This window comes from Seriola lalandi, unplaced genomic scaffold, assembly GCF_002814215.2.
Source record: "Seriola lalandi dorsalis isolate HSWRI2012SDOR001 ecotype SW California unplaced genomic scaffold, Sedor1 jcf7180002054562, whole genome shotgun sequence".
Lineage (NCBI taxonomy): Eukaryota > Metazoa > Chordata > Actinopteri > Carangiformes > Carangidae > Seriola > Seriola lalandi.
In genome coordinates, this window is record NW_019525115.1 from 726922 (window position 1) to 745327 (window position 18406).

At 40.7% G+C, this 18406-nt stretch overlaps 1 protein-coding gene across 1 annotated transcript in view; it reads left to right on the top strand.

Moving 5' to 3' along the window:
* Positions 1-18406, top strand: part of LOC147818560 (CUB and sushi domain-containing protein 3-like) — a 293472-nt gene that overhangs the window by 164678 nt on the left and 110388 nt on the right. The window contains exon 5 of the mRNA XM_087176618.1: positions 13517-13739. Coding sequence (XP_087032744.1) covers positions 13517-13739 — 223 coding nt within the window. The remainder of the gene's footprint in view (positions 1-13516; positions 13740-18406) is intronic.

Genomic DNA, 18406 nt, shown 5'->3' on the forward strand with positions numbered 1-18406 from the left:
TTTACACTTGAAATCACTTTGTTTTGTGCGAGTGGAGAAAGTAAAGAAAAGAAAAATGACATGATGGAAAAGCAGAAAGGAAGGCGGAAAAAAGCTGAGTGAGAGAGAGAGGCAGCGAGGGCAGCAGGTGAAACACAACAATAGATGGAGAAAGAGAGTGACAGCAAGAGAAAAACATGTACACTAGAAAGAGCACAGAAGGTGGGGTAAACACAGGGGAAGGTTAGTGGTCCAGTGCAGTAGCTGGGTGGAGTTCAGTCCATGTTTCTACGGTAACAGACTTACGGCAACTTCACTGTAAGAAAGAGGAGTGGAAAAGATGGCTGCGCGTATTCTTGGTGTGTCTTCGTGTGTAGGGCCTCATTAGTCAGATTGGCGATGATGACATTCAGCAGACACAAATCAATGGTAACCCCGTAAGACAGCAGCTGTCTCCCTGTTTCTCTCCGTCTCATTAATCCTTTATGCTGTGTGGTATCTGCCAATCAGTTAGGGTTTTAAAGTATCTGCAATATATGTTATATATACACTATATGTGTATGTGTGTATGCGAGTGAGAGGGCTCATCAGATGCCTTGAGGATGATGAGCTGATTGGTGAGATCAATAGTAAACATCACTCTGTAGACATTGCAGTAACTCTCTTCCTTACTCTCTTTCTTTTTCTCTTGCTCTTCTCTTCTTATTTTCAAAACACAATTATCAGCTCTTAATATGCAAATACAGTTTAAATTCTTACAATGACAAACCCGAGTCTCTCAATCGCGCTCCGCGAGTATTAAGAAACACGCACACAAGCTTGTGTTTACCAAAATAGTGCCCTCTGCTTAGCATTCTTCACCTGCTCTCAGTGACCCACTTACTTAGAAAGCAGATTTTTTTTTTTTTTTTAATTCATTAGCAAAAATGAGTGCTTGCTTATTCCCATTGCTTCCTGTCCTCCTCTCCCCCTCCTGTATGCCGCTGTGGTTTTGCAGTGCCAGAGGTCCTCTAAGCTGCCATTTAGCCAGCCGCCATTAAAGCCAACATGCTGCAGTTAGAAACATACCCTGCAAATATTATGGGATATCATCGTAATTAAGCATAATTTGGGTATTTTAACCTACAATTTGCTGTGCATAGTGCTAATTTCCCCCAAAGGATGATATCCTAATATAGACTGCCATATATCCTAATGTAGTACACCTTTGGATCAATTTAAGTGATTATAGTCATTACAGACATCATTTATATATAATCATTTACAAAATAAAAATAAAATGCCCTACTTTCCAGGCATAGGTAGCTTGAGTCACAGTTTATCTCTTCAGAGAATCAGATGGCTTCTGAAGGCCTCCTTAAAATGAACTAGTTCATACAAAGCGTTGTCCGACCACGTCTAAAGGCAGAAGTGTTTCTCGCAGGCCTGCTATCACAGAGAGGGATGAAACACAATAATTGTTCAAAGAAGGACAGGCGCACACTCTCTCCTCAAAGGTATTCATTGGGCTGCACTCCTGTAAACATGGGGAATGATGGAACAAGTTCTGTGAAGAATGAAAAAAGAGCCCTCGAGAGAGAGAGAGAGAAGTTCCAGATCCTGTTTACTTTCTCACCCACACACCAGGCCAATTGTTGGGTAAAGTGGTTGTTAGATTGACATTTCTGAAAAAGTAACAAAAAAATTGTCAGAGGCACACTGCCCACTTCTGACATTGGAATGTGTGGAGGAGGAGTGTTTCAGAAAATCCGACAATGAGTTTGTGTGATGCATACTCATGCTCTTAGGTTTAGACCATCAGCATGCTCGGAATCAGTTGATGTAAGTGATGTGCGCAGACCGTCTGCTAAGGAATTCCTTAAGTTGAAAAAGGGAACTCTGCTCTATAACTACTGTTATAATCACTTCTGTAATCGCTTCTGATGTTGACACGCTTCAAGTGATCTAACACAAACACACAGATGGTACACTGTAACTGTGTGCTTGGATGAAAAACTCACAAGATACAAAATAGGTTCCAAAAAATATATCACAAAGTATTTTGTTGTAAAGTATGTCTTGGCTATGCATGTGTTGGTACATCAGTACCATGTTGTATACTCTGTGGTCCACAGTTGCGTATTCACCAGCTGTTGACAGCAGTGTTGTTTGGTGTCACCGACCAGACACTTGATATTCTTGTTTCGGCAACTCAATGTGGTCTAAGAAAAAAAATAAAAATGTGGATTACAGGTAAACATTAGAGCAAAAGGGAAAGGGAAGCAAAACTATATAATATTAATTATTATTGATTTGGTCCAAAGAGGCACGGTGAAGAAGCAGCACTGATGTTAATCATTGGTAGTACTAGAAAGTTTTGTTGTGATCATTGTTCAGGCAGGAGTATTTATCTTGGCTGATGTTGTTACACTGCAGTTGTAGGAGAAGAAATGGTAGCAGAAGTCACAGCATTACCCTAATTCACTGAACCACTTGAAGTAATAACAGTCAAAAACAGAGTATAGCCAGGCCATTGGTCAAAGAGTTCAGACCATTAGTGCCATATAGAAACATAATGTCATTAACCATCACTGCTAAGAACGGTTGAAGCAACACTAAAGGAGCAGGTCAACTGAGGATATGTGTTTTGACTTTGAAAGCCTAATCACATTTAAAATGAAAAAGCATTAAGGTGAAATAGCATTAAGATGAAAGTAAGAATGAATGGAGATGATGGTGTGGTATAATTTATAGCACCTTACATTTTCATAGGAGGGCATAAAAGCCCCTCAGAATTTTAAATGGCTTCAACAGTAAATTTGTGTTTCTCCGGCTCACCAAGAACATGGTATACTAATGGTTTCCATTTTCATTTCAATCCATTTGTGCCCTACAGAAACCCCATATATCCAGCTTTGAGTCAGATAAAAAGATTGGTCTTGACTGAAATGATGTAAAGTATGTCATTGCTGTAATAGTCTTGATTGACTGTTAAAGAGGAAAAATTCAGCATGGCATTCTGTATTTTACTGATTCATTTTTTATACATTTTGTGTGATAGCTGTTTCAAAGTGTTGCTTTTACTTTACCACTACAAAGGAGAATGATGTAACCATCTTTTGTGCTATTAAACTACAGTAGTGCCCACATACTGCAGCAAGCTGGTTTGAAGTTTTAGAGCAAAGAGATAACTGATTGTGTGTATGCCATCGGGTTACAGAGGTCCATCCCATTTATTTTGTTGAGGAATTAAACACAACTCCCCCACATGTTTCAACAGTAAATCTTGGCATCCCCAGACTCATCTTCCTCCACACTCTCTCTTCCAGCACTGATCAGACTCACCTAAACTACACAACATCTGCCCTGACACTGCACCAACACCTGAGCTTCAGCTTAACTCGCATCGCACCGCGTAATTTCTATGTCTCCACATAACTCTAGACAACAATAGTCTAATGGGACAGCAGACTTGTCAACTTGAAATGGACTAGCGAGCAATTCAGAAACAGCATTTTAGCAAACACCTAGAGACTAATGGAAAGCCTGACCCTGCAGGCTAAATCATACTTCATTTTCATACATTTTCCTGCCAGTGTTGAATGAGTGTTGTGTTCTTCAACACTGATTGATACAACGCAACAGTGTGTGAATGACTAAACAGTGAGTTACAGTTTTTAAACAAACAGCTGTACAGCACCATAGCTGTGGTCTGTATAGTAAGTGTCACATGTTAATCACACAAAATTTAAAAAAATTTAGATTGACACAACTGTACAAATGAATGTAATATCTATCAATTATGTACATTTTGCACAGTACATAAAACTCAACATAATTCAAACACAATTACTTTTGGCAAAAACATACTCCAATGCTGAGCCACTATTTTGCCCCCACTTAGCCTCACAGTTCCCAATAAATCTCTAATATTTTACAGCAGTGCAGTCTGATGGTAATTTCTCTTTTAATTTCATGTTTATCCCTGTTCTGGTTGTAAATTCTGCTCTAGTGGGGAGGCACTAAAAGTGTTCTTCTTTAGACACTTTTATTAAACTCTAAATACGTCCCTTTGTGCTCAGAGACAAGTTGGTATAATTAAAATGTCTTCTTGAATATCTCACATTTCAAGTCACTGGAGGTTGTGTTGTATAATGAATTTAGCAATAGATAAGTGGTAACAAACCATGTATTAGATTTTCTCAAAGTAGGTGAGTAATAATCGTAATTACAGTGTGTTATTCCTCCACTGGGCAATTTTTGAACAATAGTGCAGTGATTGTAAACTGACAAAAGCACAGTATGAATAGTGATCACAGGTTATCTTATTATTATTCAAAAGAGTTGTCATGCAGTCACAGCACATGTTCTGAGAGTCGAAATAGTGGTTTCAACATGACATAGCTAATTATTCAAAATTAGCAAAGCAATCCAGTGTTTCCAGTCACGCACCCACGTTTTGTAGCAGTGATGGTTCTGGCTGCTTTTAGTTTGTCAGGGTTTAATTACTGATTATTTCTCTGCAGCGGTGCATTATCTAAAGAGGCTCTGCCACCTGTAGTGGCTTTATTTAATGTTTGTAGCAGAGTAGCATGTCTCTGTCTGGCGGTATCTTTCTCACAGTCTCACTCCTCTTCACCACGTCCCCTCTTCTTCCTCTCTGATGATTCCCCGAACACAACAAAGATTACCCTGAGTGCTCATCTTTTCTCAGTCAGTCCCATTTGTGTGCTGTTTTCTCAAATCTTGTCTTTGTCTTTTCCTTTAATGTGTGTCCCTCTGTCTCACCCTTTGTCTCCCTGTTGCTCTTGTTCCCTCTTTTTCTCTCTCCTTATCTCTATCCTATCGTCCCCTCCTGCCTCTGACTGACAGTGTTATAAATTGATTTTCAGCCCGGTGTGTTTTCCTCTGTCTCTCTCTAGGCATTTCCCTTATTTAGCCTCAACTACTCCAGGGTATAGTCTAGACCGCAGGCTGACTGTCAGTCAGTGGCAGCGTGGAGCAGTCTAATTCTTGGCTGACAAGCGTTCCTGACAGCAGGAACCAATGGGACGTTTCAAACATGCTTACTCTCTCTTGCTGTCTCTCTCTATTGCATTTTTGCCTTTGCTATCTCTCTTTCTTGCTTTCTCTTTCTCGGTCTGTTCCCGCCACTCCACTCTTCATTCAGTCGCCCTTTTTTGCTTTTGGTTTGTTTACCTTTCTGTCACTCTGTCGCAACTCCTTTCCTCTGCATTTCCTCCGTCTTTCTTTTTCTCTCGCTTCCAAAACACCCTCAAGAAAAATTAGCAGATACAATCATTTTCCAGGGACATGAACAGGTCATTTGAATTAACTAACACCACATTCACGCACACACATGCGCAAATACATACACACATCTCATTTTGCCCCCGGAGCCTGAGCTGCTGTGAGCTGAATAAGGATTGGCTGGATTGTCTGTCTGGAGTGGTTTGATTGGTCAGTTTGCTCCACTGGGAAAGCCATTCTTTAATCATAAATGAGAGGCTGTGAGATTAGACGGAATAGCTCTTTAAGCGAATCTGGTATCACTGAGTTCCCCAGAGAGAGGAAGAGACGGAGAGAGAGGCAGCGGGATGAAAGAGAGACGGACAAACAGAATGAGGGAGACACAGAGAGTGAGGCAGAGAGATGGCAGAGAATTTAAAGTGCTTTTTTTTTTCAGAGTTGGACTTGTGTAATATCACTATACTTCTGAGGATACGAGTAATATTTTATATTACACAATGTGTGCACACCCACACAGATATGTGTCATATAGAGCCTTTGCTAGCCCCCCAAGTAGGAACCGGGGACGCCCAGCAACCTTGAGGGGTGTACCACGGGTCCCATTTCAATGAGGAATAGGGTAATTTCACTGTTTCCTCATTTAGCAGTCACCACCATGTGAAAATGGCTATATTCATCATTGAGTTCCCTGTAGAAAATGACAAGCTTAGTAATGGATTTCATCCCCTTAGAATCATCAAGCTTATTTCAGGATGTATAAAGTCTTACTGTAATGCAATGGCAGATTTTTATTCATATATATATTGATTTTGGTTGGGTTTAAATAAGTTTTACACACAGTCTTCAAATATTTGGGGAGGGCTGGAGTCTGTTAGCATGTATTAGCCTTCAGGCCAAGGGCATATAGTGCTGCATCAGAACACGCAGTGGCCCATGGTGTTGGTGTGCAAACGTCCATTTTGAAGTTTTGTCAGATGCAAAGACGCTGCAGAGAAGATTCAAAACCTTGAGATCTTACAATCCTGGAAAATTTTAAAGGCAGCAGATATTTTCTTCTCCATCCTGATGCTTGCAAGGTGGAATTTGCACATTGCTACAGTGCTGCGGTACAAGCTAGCAGGTACCTACACACAAACAGTATGTATTTGGTTCATTTTTTTTTTTTTTTAACAGACTAACCTGTGTTTTACTGCTACAGCGCTCTGCAGCAGCTCCCCTGCAGCACTACAACATATTGAACTGGATGTGGGGCCTGCAGTTTTTGACCAAGAGAAATTGAAAAAAAGATTAATTGCAGCTTAATGCAGGCTGTAAAATATCGCAAACAGGCCACCAGCTTACATCGCAGGGCTATGTAAGGCACACACTCACGTTCACACCCACTGGCAATTCAGTGCATCCAGTGCACTTTGATTGTTTTTGGAAGGGAAGCCCATGCAAACTCCATACAGAAGAGTTCCAGGGACGCTTGCTGTGTAGAAGCAGTACAAGTGCTTGATGATGTGCTCTTCAAAGTTATAAAACTGCACGTGACTACATTTTTAGATACTTGTGTCTAGAACAAGTCAAAAGTGGACTGTCGTGGAAGTGGTGTGACAATTGCCAGCATAAGCCACTTGTTAAGTTTGTGTTTTTTTGTTTTTTTTTTCTGCGGTGTATTATCTAAGACATTCCAGATGAGATATTGCTTTGAGGAAAGAGATCAACCCTATATTGCAGACCCGGGTTCATTAAACCCACTCAATTCAAGAAGCAGATTTTCTTCTTTGTCTTTAAGCTTCTTTTATCCAGGGAAGGTTTTGCTGAGCACGCATGCTCTTTTCCAGTTAAACCCTGTTCCTCATTAGAATCAGTGCATATATTCGCACCTGGAAGCTACCCAGCCCAAATCTTTTACTGTTTGCCAATTAGCATCTCTGTTTAAGTCTTTAGAGGGAAATGGCTTGCTTTAAACGAATCCCCACCCAAAATCTTCTTTGAGCATTAAACACACATGCTCTGCATTTATGGATTCCAGTGGTGATCCATAAACAGTATCAAAATGTCCTCTCGAACCACTCCAGCCCATGTACAAAGTGTTTGCAAAAACATCGCTAAACTCTCCACTTATCGCTGCTTCTTCTCATGACCAGCCGAGCAGCCGCCGCTTGTTCTTCTTTGTTGGTCAGAACCACTCGGCTCCAGCTTCCTTATGTGTGAGCCGATTTGGTTCAAAACATATAATCAACGACATTGAATAAGTACAGAGGCCTAAATGCTGTGTTATTTATTGTTTTTCTTTTCAGTTTAGAGCATGTGGTGAATGGCAGTAGAATCGGTGCATACATAGACAGGGTTAACTAGCAAGGTCAGAGTTGTGGAGGAGGTTTTTTATATGTCAGAAATCAGGAGAGAGGTCGAACTAAGGAAAACAGTAGAATGAGTGAAAGGTTTAGGTGGTCAGGGTGTTCATTAACCTTTGTACATGTGTGTGTGTGTGTGTGTGTGTGTGTGTGTGTGTGTGTGTGTGTGCGTGTGTACGTGTTTGTGCGTGTGGGCTTGTTAAACTATATTATACTAGTTATACTGTATGTTTGAGATCTGAAAACCAGGAGCCCACTATACTTGTTGGGTCCGTCCAGCTTTGTAGGGACCACAGTGCAGAACCCCACAAGTTAAGATGGTTGTTTGAGGGTTAAGACTGTGTTTAAAGGGTTAGGATTAGAATTAGGTTTAAGTTAGGGTTAGGCCTGCAGTTTGGATGGTTAAGGTCAGAGTAAGGGGCGAAGGAATTCATTATGTCAATGATGGGTCCCCAGAAATATAGATGTACAAGGTTGTGTGTGTGTGTGTGTGTGTGTGTGTGTGTGTGTGTGTGTGTGTGTGTGTGTAGAGGGGCTGTCAGTTTCGGTCTGGTAGTCAGCATAATTAGTCTCTTTTTTACCCCTGTCTCCTTCTCGCTGTTTCTCTCTCTCTCTCTTTCTGTCTCCCCTCTCCCTCTCCCTCTCTCATATCGCTTTCTGTATTTCTCTCTCTGTCTCTCTCTTTCTCTCTTTTCTTCCCTTCCTCCCACACTTGACTCCATCCCTCTGAGTGATGAGTTTTAAATCATCCATTCATTCTTCGTGGAATGATGAACGAGGGGAAATCTGTCCTTTTCTCCGTGTTTATTCTGCTTTCCATCTCTGTCCCTGTTTCACTCTGTATTCACCCCACTCTGTATCGCAGCTATTCAATTTAATGAAGTTACTTCATTTGTACTAAGACACCACGCAGTCCGTTAAGTTCAGATACAATTGTGATGGACTCACAACTCATAACATGTTTTTCTTGCGTGGACTGTAGGCTACGAATTGTGGGATTCATTTCTAAAAGCGTAACAGGGTTTTAAACTGTTGCACAACTGCATACTGCAGCACGCCAGAATATGAGATTAAAAACTTACATCCTAATAAAGCAACACAACTACAGGCATGTCTGTAAAAAATTAAAATTTAATAAAAATTAATAATTTAAATCATTTAAAGATTGATTTCAGAAGATGGAAAATAGGAGAACTTTTTTTAAAATTTTTTAATTTTTTTACAATCTAATAGTTACAGAGTACGTATGCAGGGCAGCAGGTACAGTTGTAGCAGTAGTAGCCTTCACTGTGTGTACGTTACTGCTCACACCCTGTCCCCCAGTGTTTTCTGAGTTTGACCGACTTAATATAAAAACATTCACAGGAAAACACCCAAGGCTGCAAACGACATGGTTGGTGGTTCAGTTTCAAAAAGCAGTAATAGGAAGGACTTTTTGTTGTTCAGAATATGATGTTACTTTTCACCACATCCCCACGGTAGTTACCATTCCCACACTGGGATTGTTAAAGCCGCCTGTTTCGTTTAGGAGCTGTTCAGAAATTCCTAACTAGTCTAACTGTAGGTGCATTACCAGAACTCACCCCTGGGAGTTCAGTAAACACCTCACTTAGTGCATCATCATGCAAAATGATCCACTATATATTATGCTTAATTTGCAGTCTGTCTACTGTAACGTGACAAAATAAGACCTTAGTGTGTGTTTCTGTTTTTTTTCTGGCAGAGCAGTTCATGTCTTCTCCAGTAATAAGGCTCTAGTGTGAGCTTTATCCTGAATCTTGTCCCTTCTGCACGAGGCACTGCTGCATGACCACGGACTGGGTTACAAAATCTCGATTTCAGTCACATATGCATCAATCAGTCTGTGTTTGGCTGCAGGAAATCCTGGCATGCACTGAATAATAGCTGTCTTCCAATCCATGGTTTTTCTACAGATTTTTTGTTCATTCTTAGAAAAAAAAAATTAAACCCTAGAAATCTTTAATACTCGCCATCAATATTCACATACTGCAGATATAAAAAAAAAAAATCCAATAGCTTCTCTTGAGAAACAGAAAAAAATTACAGTATATCATCAATATACCATCTGAGGCAAATTGCAACTGTACAGTTGGGTTCATGCGCTCACAGCAGTGCCTTCTTCCTGCTTTGTAAAGTGCACCCTTAAGGTGTGCATTCAATCAGTTTGATAGTCAGATCACTTGAGGCATTAAAGCAACTGCCTTCAACTTTAGATAATATCTCAAAGCCTCCATGCCTTCATCATGAACAATGTTATATAAAGATTCCCTATCCATAGTAGCCATAATCCATGAACCACTATTTGATATATCAGTGATTTTATTCAAAACTTGAACATTATCTATTCCATCACATAGTTCATTAAAAATGAAATACCTTGGATAGATGTTCTGATCTGCCTTTTTCTTTAAATGTGTGAATATTTGGTGTCCTCAGGTGAACCTCTGCTAAATCCTCATAAACTTTGATCATAATATTGAATTCCCGTTGGGAACCAAGTGGATGTTCCCTTTCATGATCTGGGCCAAGATGGGAGTGACAGTTCAATAGGTTGTTTTCTTCCAGTGCTGTGCTTTTTTCTTCAGAGTATTGTAGAAAGAAAAAGCAGGCACGGCTACCAGCGGCATGTCTAGCCTTTTGTTTTCTTGTAGGCAAATTGAAACACAAACATCTTATGTTATGAATCTGTATTTCAGTCCTAGTGTATTCCATATGTTACTTCTGTAGGTTTGTGTGTGTATGTTCATATATGTGTGCCATCTTTGCTGTGTGTCTCTAATGGCTCTGCCTGTCCCTCCCGGTTCCTCAACATCTCAGCTGTGATTGGTTGTGAAGGGACAGAGATACCAGCCCCTTAATTGCAGCTCAGACTGCCATTGGTCATTATATCCGTCACTGTGATGGTCCTGGAATTGTCTGTGTAAATGAGGGCTGGACAAACACACAGACACACGCACACACACACACACACACACACATATATGTAGGGACACACACAGTTTTTGGTTGGAGTTCTGTCTTGGATAATTGGTTGAAAAAGCATCCAGCGGGATCACCCTGCTGTCCCTGTGGCCCTGGCTGCCATGGAAAATAACAAGGCCCATAAACATGAAAGGCAGGGGGATGATCTTCCTGATTTGAGCTTTGCACTCAGAGGAGATCAATTAAAGCAGAGGAGTTCAAGGACTTTAAACATACAGTAAGAGCAATTTTCAATTAAACACTTTAATTTAAACTTCAAATAATGCACCAAAGGCTGCCGCAGCATCAAACACTATTGTAGAGCTTTTTAATTCCCAGTGATATAAAAATGAGGAGCTGAATTACATACTGATTATGTATTACAAAAAAAATAAAAACAGGCAAAAAACACACAGCTACACTGGATAAGAGAATACAACGTACATCAAGAAGACATAGGATCAAGCCCAATATGACAGCAACGTTTCTTCTCTGCTGTAGTGTCCTTGAGCAGGATGATGCTAAATCCCCATCAGCTCTCAGTGTTCCTGCTCTGTAAGCTGACTCTGCAGTCTGACTCCCCTGTGGAGTGGAAGTAGTGAAGAGTTTCTCCATTGGGGATCGATAAGAGCATCGCAAAAAATGCTTTGGACTGAGTTCACTCCTGGACACTCCAAGGTTTTCATCTAACACCTGTGGTGTGTTTGATATAAAAGGATCATTAAGATCAAAGGGAGAAGATAATGATCCTGATGTGAACTGTAAAGTCCAAGGAGATCAATTACATTTACATTTTACAATTTAGGCATTTAGGAGGCACTGAAACCCGGTGAGATTTGGAATAAGTACAGCAGCAAAATTAGGTTCCCTTTTAATTTATCAGTACAAGCAGCCTGTAAAAGCAAGTGTTATCCACATTAACAGTCCCTTCAAAAATACTCCATCACCTCATTGTTATAATATGTTCAATTGCTGTTTTTGATTTGTGTTTATCCTGGAATACAATAAACTTACGGTACTTATTGTGAACAGCTTATCCACCATTTAAATTTGTATGCAGGGGACAGTATTGTGTGCTGCATAGCTACAACACTTGCTTTGTAACCACTTTACTCACTGGTTAATCTAAACTGACTGACTATAAGCAAACTTAAAAAAAAATGAATGATCATTTCTAACACAATCTCAAATTTTGCTGAATAGATGATCATGAGTTTTTTTATGGCTGAGAATGGACCTGATGTAGAGAATAATTGATATCACTCATTAGTGCTTAAAGATCCAGCACTGTCGCATACACTCGGCATCGGCAGCAGTGGAGGTGTCGAAACGCATGCTGGGCTGCTGCTGTCTTGTGCAGAGAGAAAAGTCAACATCACACCTGTGGCAGTTAATTTAGTTGTTAGTTTTGCATCTGTTCCTCTCCTCCTACTCTCTCTCCTCGTCTCCTCCTCCACAGCCTGCCCCCGCATGCTCAGAACCATATTCAAAAGCCTACAGTAGCTCATTAAGATCTATTAGTAGGCTATTTACCGTCCCCTTCCCTAAAGAAATCATTAGCTGTCTTTGATGCCGCACGGCATTGTGTGCAAGAATTTGCATTTACGTCATCTGTTGTTTTCATCTGAATAGAAACAACAAGCGTAGATGTATATCTAAAAAAAAAAACAATTGGTTATGTCCTTCAGTTCTAATTTGCTGATTCATGTTCAAAGGCTTTGTTAAAGCTGACGGCTACAGACATATTGTTGTCGGGTATTTTGACATGTCAGTTATTGATTTGCAAAAACAAAGATATAGGCAGCTTTTGATCTTGTAGAGGCACAGAGGGAGGATCCAGGAAAATGCTGGTCTCTTATTGATTTCACCTATTAGGTCCAGTGGAAGGGTAGCTCAGTGGCAGCGGGGTTTCCAGTCAGTCAGAGGACTTGGGTTCAAGCACCCCATGCTGAATGTGAATACCAGCTCCCAGGGTGCTGATCTGAAACAGACCCTGCCCTGTGCACTCGATAAGGGGGAGGACAGTGAAAAGATTATGTTCCTACTGTAGCAGCACGCTACATATACTCTATATACGCTATATATTCCATCACTATGTAATTGCACATCAGCATCAGAGATTTATTGGATCAAAGCTGTCACAGTTTTCAGAGAAGGGACCCAAGAGCAGGACTCAGGAGGCAGATGTAAAAGTACTTAGAAAACAACAAGGATACAACAATCCAAGCAAGTAAACAAAGTACAAAGGGTCAGGCTGAGGGAAAATCCAAAAACAAACACAGGCGAGGTCCGAAAACACGATCAGGATCAGACAGTCAGGCAAAGAGCAGAGTGCTGGAAAGCTAAGGCACAAGGACAACCTGGCACGGAGCAAGTGGCAAGAAAAGGGAACAGGTGAACGGGTGAGAGGGGAGGAGGAGGTTAGTGTCTGAAGAAATGACAGCAGAATTAGAAACAAGTGGACCAAACGAATGAAAAGATGAATGCGCAGACTGAAACTCAAAACCATGACAAAAGCTGCCCTACTTAGAATCACTTTTGCTGACTTGTGGCCTATTCCTACATTGATATAAAAAGCAGTAATATGCTTCAGTGTCAGTCTGGCTTTGAATAATCGACCAACAATATTGGACTCGGCCAGCAGGTCAGAGTATAAGGAGTACTTGTAGAACCATGTAGTGCTGTTGAGTTCAGGGGGATACAGAGCAGTAGTGTGTGTCGCTGTGCGTGTGTGTGTGATTCTTTATATGAACATACTCTTCAGTTGCTACTCAGTCAGCCCTCACACGCTGTTATAACACACTAATGCTAACTACTGTGTCATTTTAATATTTTGTTGTTGTTTATGCTGTTGTGTGTTGTGTACTTTAAACTTTAAATATAATTTCCTCCTTTCCTTGCTGTTCTCTTTTGTCTCAATTCTCTATTTTATAAATAAAACTGTATTAAAATAAATGAACCATTCCCTCTTTCCTCTCCTTCAGGTTTTATCTACACGTGTGGCGGTACGATGAAAGGCCGAAATGGCAGTATAGAATCGCCAGGTTTTCCCTATGGCTATCCCAATGGCGCAAACTGCACCTGGGTCATTGTCGGGGAGGAAGGAAGTAGAATCCAGCTCATCTTCTTGTCATTTGCCATAGAAGAAGAATACGACTTCCTGTCCTTGTATGATGGACATCCCCACCCTGCTAACTTCAGGACCAGGTAAGACCAGTGAAAAATTATTACTCTTTTTATTTCTTGTGAACAAGTGTTTAAATTGTGGAGCATGGGCATGTAAATCATACACATTTGAAAAAGTCATTACGTAATGGCAGAAGGCTGTTATGACAAATTAAAAGAGTATTTTATTATGACTACTTTCACAGTAAATTATTTGTGATCAGCATCCTATAATCTCCATGAAAAAGTAGCAAGGCACAAGCACCTGTAATGGCATGCAGCCCATTGCTTATTATTAGGTTACTATTGATGTGCAGCCAGTTTTTACTTCTTTAAGCTGAAGCTATGAAAAGAAACTCCTCTGTGTTTTTGCCAATTACTGATGAGCTATAATAAGCTAAGATGTCCTCATGATCAAACGTTAGGGATCAAGAATTCAGGAAAAAAAAAAGAAAATAAAAGAAACCAGAAGTATATACAGGTTGTAACAGTGTTTTGGTGTGAATACATATTTAGAAAGCACATACTGTTTAATATCAACATCAATGCTTGTTGTTTCGACACACACAGACAAGATGTTATCAGTGCTGGGCTGGATTTTCTCAAGCAATACTACTGCAGCAGAACAAATGACCTTGTATAGCAACAGGGTGCTGTCTTGCTGTAGTACACAAATTGCCAAGGCTCAGTCAGTGCCACTGTGGTTTCCCTTTAGTTATTGAACTATTTTATTGAGCTCCTTTTGCGAGAAGCACAATGCCCAGAAAAGAAACTCATTTCAGATGAGCTATTAAACTCTCCTTGCCTTATGATTTTATCAGGCACTCAGTATTGCCTAATAGCATCTGTCACTGACTGTTCAAATTCACCATGTTCTTTTAACCCTGCAATTAAACTATTATTAAGTTATTCAATTAACTGTGAAATGTGAGAGCGATATTGAAATGTTGTTTGATTTTCACATGACAAAACACTGATGCTTAAGGTTGATAGTGAAGTTTTGGCACAAGTTGGTCCCCAAAAAAGTTCTCGTCACCGCTCCCACACTCTAGATCTAAGTAGCTTTTCAGTTTTATTAAGATGAAGGAATATTTTTCCCTGTTTATTCAGACTCTTAGTTATTTTTTGCGTGAGGTACTTGATAACATGTAAATCTGCTGACTATTAACAACTTGTTTTTGTCAGTCAGTAAAATTGGAAAGCTCTGCCAAAAAAAGCAAACACAACTGTTTACAGATTAGCTGCTGTGTTTGATCCTTGAACAAGGCTTCTCTGTCTTGCTCACACGTCATTCTGTGGAACGAAACAGAAATAAGCAAATAACTATAAATGAGGGTTAATTTTATTTTTGATCCTACGAATGTTCACGTCCACCTGCAAGTAATTCTCGGATTCAAGAATATCCAATATGGAGCTCTTTCAGGTCCTCTTATTCAAGGCAGCAGCACTTTCTGCACACAAGCTCTTCAGCTGCAGTGGCGATCCTAGACTCTGGGGGACCTCAGGCAAAGAAACCCATCAGAGACTTTTGGCAGACGTTACAATTTACAGATGTCCCCTAAACGGTTCACATGCAGCCAGTGGGTTGACTGTAACTACAGTACACATCATCAGGGGCCCCACTTATGAGGGTTTTGGGGCAACAGCAGTGCACTGTATAGTGTCTGTATGGGAGGTTTAAGGGGGGTTTATAGTTATCATTGCAAAATGTGCCAATATGAGGGGGCATCCAACGGCTCTTTTCCCCTCCGAGGCCCCAAACATTTGTCTGGTTTGCCTCTCCTGAGTGTGTGCCTCTATGCGTCTGGAACAGCTCCACCTGACACAAGAAGAGAAAAATGGCAGCTCTGTGCCCAAAAGATGCAAAGATCAGCAAAATGTGCCACTAAGAAGTTCATTTGCAGGGCACATGCCAATGCCAACACACAGTACAACTCAACTCAAACCTTTTCTCAAGTCTTTTCTTCCATTGCCAGGACAGTTGCTGTCCTCGTTGATTTTAAGTGGGTGAGGCCTGCATCCGTCAGAGTTTAGCAATATTTGAATGACATTTTGAGGACATAAGATTTACAACCGCATTTTTAGCAGCTTTAAAATAAAGTTATATGATCTTGATCCTAACGTGTCTTATTCATCCCAGCCAGTTCCGTTCAAAAGCACAAAAACTAGAAACGGCGCAACAGAAAGAGTGAATACAAATCTGTTTTGCATTTCTCACTGTCACCAAATTACCGCCTGACTATTCACTGTCACCTCAGGAGAATCTTTCATCTTGAACTGCATTGTCAACATTAGGCAGGAGCTGCCACTGTCGATGGGGTTTTGGGTGAGGTCAGAAAAGGATTTCTTTAATTACATCGGGCATGTGTGAGGCAACTACCAGAGATGCAGGGCTGGGCAAGGAAATCTGGTCTGGTTCAATTGAGGAAAAAGGATTTGGGTCATGGAGAGATGAAATGAGTCCTCTTGATACTTGGCCGGTTGCTGAAAAGCAATTCTCTCCCTGTGGGGAATGAACCGTGTTCCTTTGGTTCAACGGGCATAATTTCTAATCAGCCAGCTGCAATAATCAACCTTTCTCAGACAATCCGGTGGCTTTTAGTGCTCAAATTGCCATACAGAGTTAATTAAACAAGGGAGCAAGAGAGCAAAATAGAATAGAAGAGGGTGACCATGAGATTTTGCCACTTTTTATGTGATTTCTGTTGTGATTCCCATGGGGAGAAAACGAGAGAGAACAAACAGATAGGGGGAGAGAGAAAGTGAAAGATGCCCTCTATGCTCTTATTGGTTGATTAGGATTTCCTGCTCATCTGAGATAACAGGAAATGATGTGCTGGGTGAGTGTGTGCACACATGCATTCACGTGCATAGGTTTGTGTGTGCGCATTTGCGTGTGTGTGTGAGGAAGATTTATGGTGTGCATACTTACAATCGCCCCGCTAGTTAAGCCAAATTACCTCTGCTGTCTCATTCTCTCTTTCTTTTTCTTTTCTTCTCTCACTTCCTCTCCTTCACACGCACCAACGCATGCACACGGACAGAGGGCAAAACGGTGATTAAAAGGTCAGATCCATTAACAAGAAAATGGTAATTATGGGGAGCGATTAACATGGATCACGCGCACACACACACACACACACACGCTTTTGCACATAAAATGCACATAAAATGCACAAACACCAGATACACACAGGTCACACACACAAATAAATTCTCTTTTTTTTTCCCCCGTGTCATAAATAAATGTGACCAAAGGTCACGTGTTTCCTTTTTAGGATTGTCCAGATAACTGTGTTTAATGTCACATGAACACTCATCTGTTGGGAAAATTTAGCTAAATTAGGCGAAATATGGTTGTAATCAGAATTATCCGGTGGAACCCTTTTAATTATTTGAACAGCGATATAATTTCAGAGTCAGCACAATAAAACTAAAAACCGTTTCTGTGGTTGAGCAGTCCAGAACTGACTTTAAGAGGGAATAAGATACAGAAAACAACAAAGATCAGATACCTCTTGACTGAAAGTCAGTTACAGAAAACACAGGCAACAACTTTATGCTTAAAAAATGTATTAATGCATGCGACAAACAAAGACTGACATAAAAAAGTGAAAGAGTAGATGAATTACCAGCGTTTGATTTACGAGCAACCCCCCTGCTGCCAGAGAGGCCTGTGCACTCTCCAATGTGGCTCTCCAGAGCCATTAGCAGCTGTTTCTTACTTTTGTCTTATCTTCTTGCTTTCTTCGAGAGGCTTTGATCTGTCTTTGAATGTTAACACTGGTCCAGGTTTGTCCAAATGTCCTCACAACTAATTTACTGCTGTGAAAATGGAAGTAAGCCAAAGTCTTAAAGCTGGGGTGAATATTTGGAGGTTGCCTGGCATGCATCACACCTCAGATGTGTTTGTCTTGTGTCATACTCAGTCATTCCCTACACACCTCTTCTGAACTCTAAAGGAGGCTATCACTTCTTCCTTTTGGGACAGACATAACAGAAAATCAAAGTCATAATTTAAGAAATGCTATCAGTCAGTGATGGCAGTTTTTTCAGATTTACGATTAACATTCAGTGTGAATGCTGCTCGTCCCCAAATCAGGGCTACGAGTTTTACCACAAACACTTTAATCAAGATGTAAAAGTGGTGTCTTCAGTGGTAAGTTTTCATAAACAACTAAAGGGCACATTCCTTGATTGCTGAGCGATCTCGAGCCATGTTCCAACTCTGCACAGCAAGCAGGCACTTGTGTGAGACATCCGTCTGGCTGATGAATCATATTATTAACTGACTCTCATGTTAAACACAAATTCAAGCAGTGTGAAACAGCTCCCCGCAGTCCACCCTCGACCATTTATTGACTCTGTTTGGAAGTTGGAATTACTGACAGCGACAAACACAGGGTTTTGAACTTTGGGCGGGTCTTGTCTCACCTGTCCACCCTCTTCATGATGTTGGTGCAACAAACAGATATGATGAATGGAGCTGGGCTTGTTTGTACTCTCTGTGCCTTTACATTTGTGAAAGCCATACATGTACACGCGCACACACACACACACACACACACACACACACACACACACACACAGTCGAAATTACAATGACTTACATTCATTTCCTGAAGACTTACTCTAACCTCAGTATCCTTACTCTGACCTTAAAACATGTTTTCACCTTAAATGCAATGATTTACGTTTTGGGGATCTGC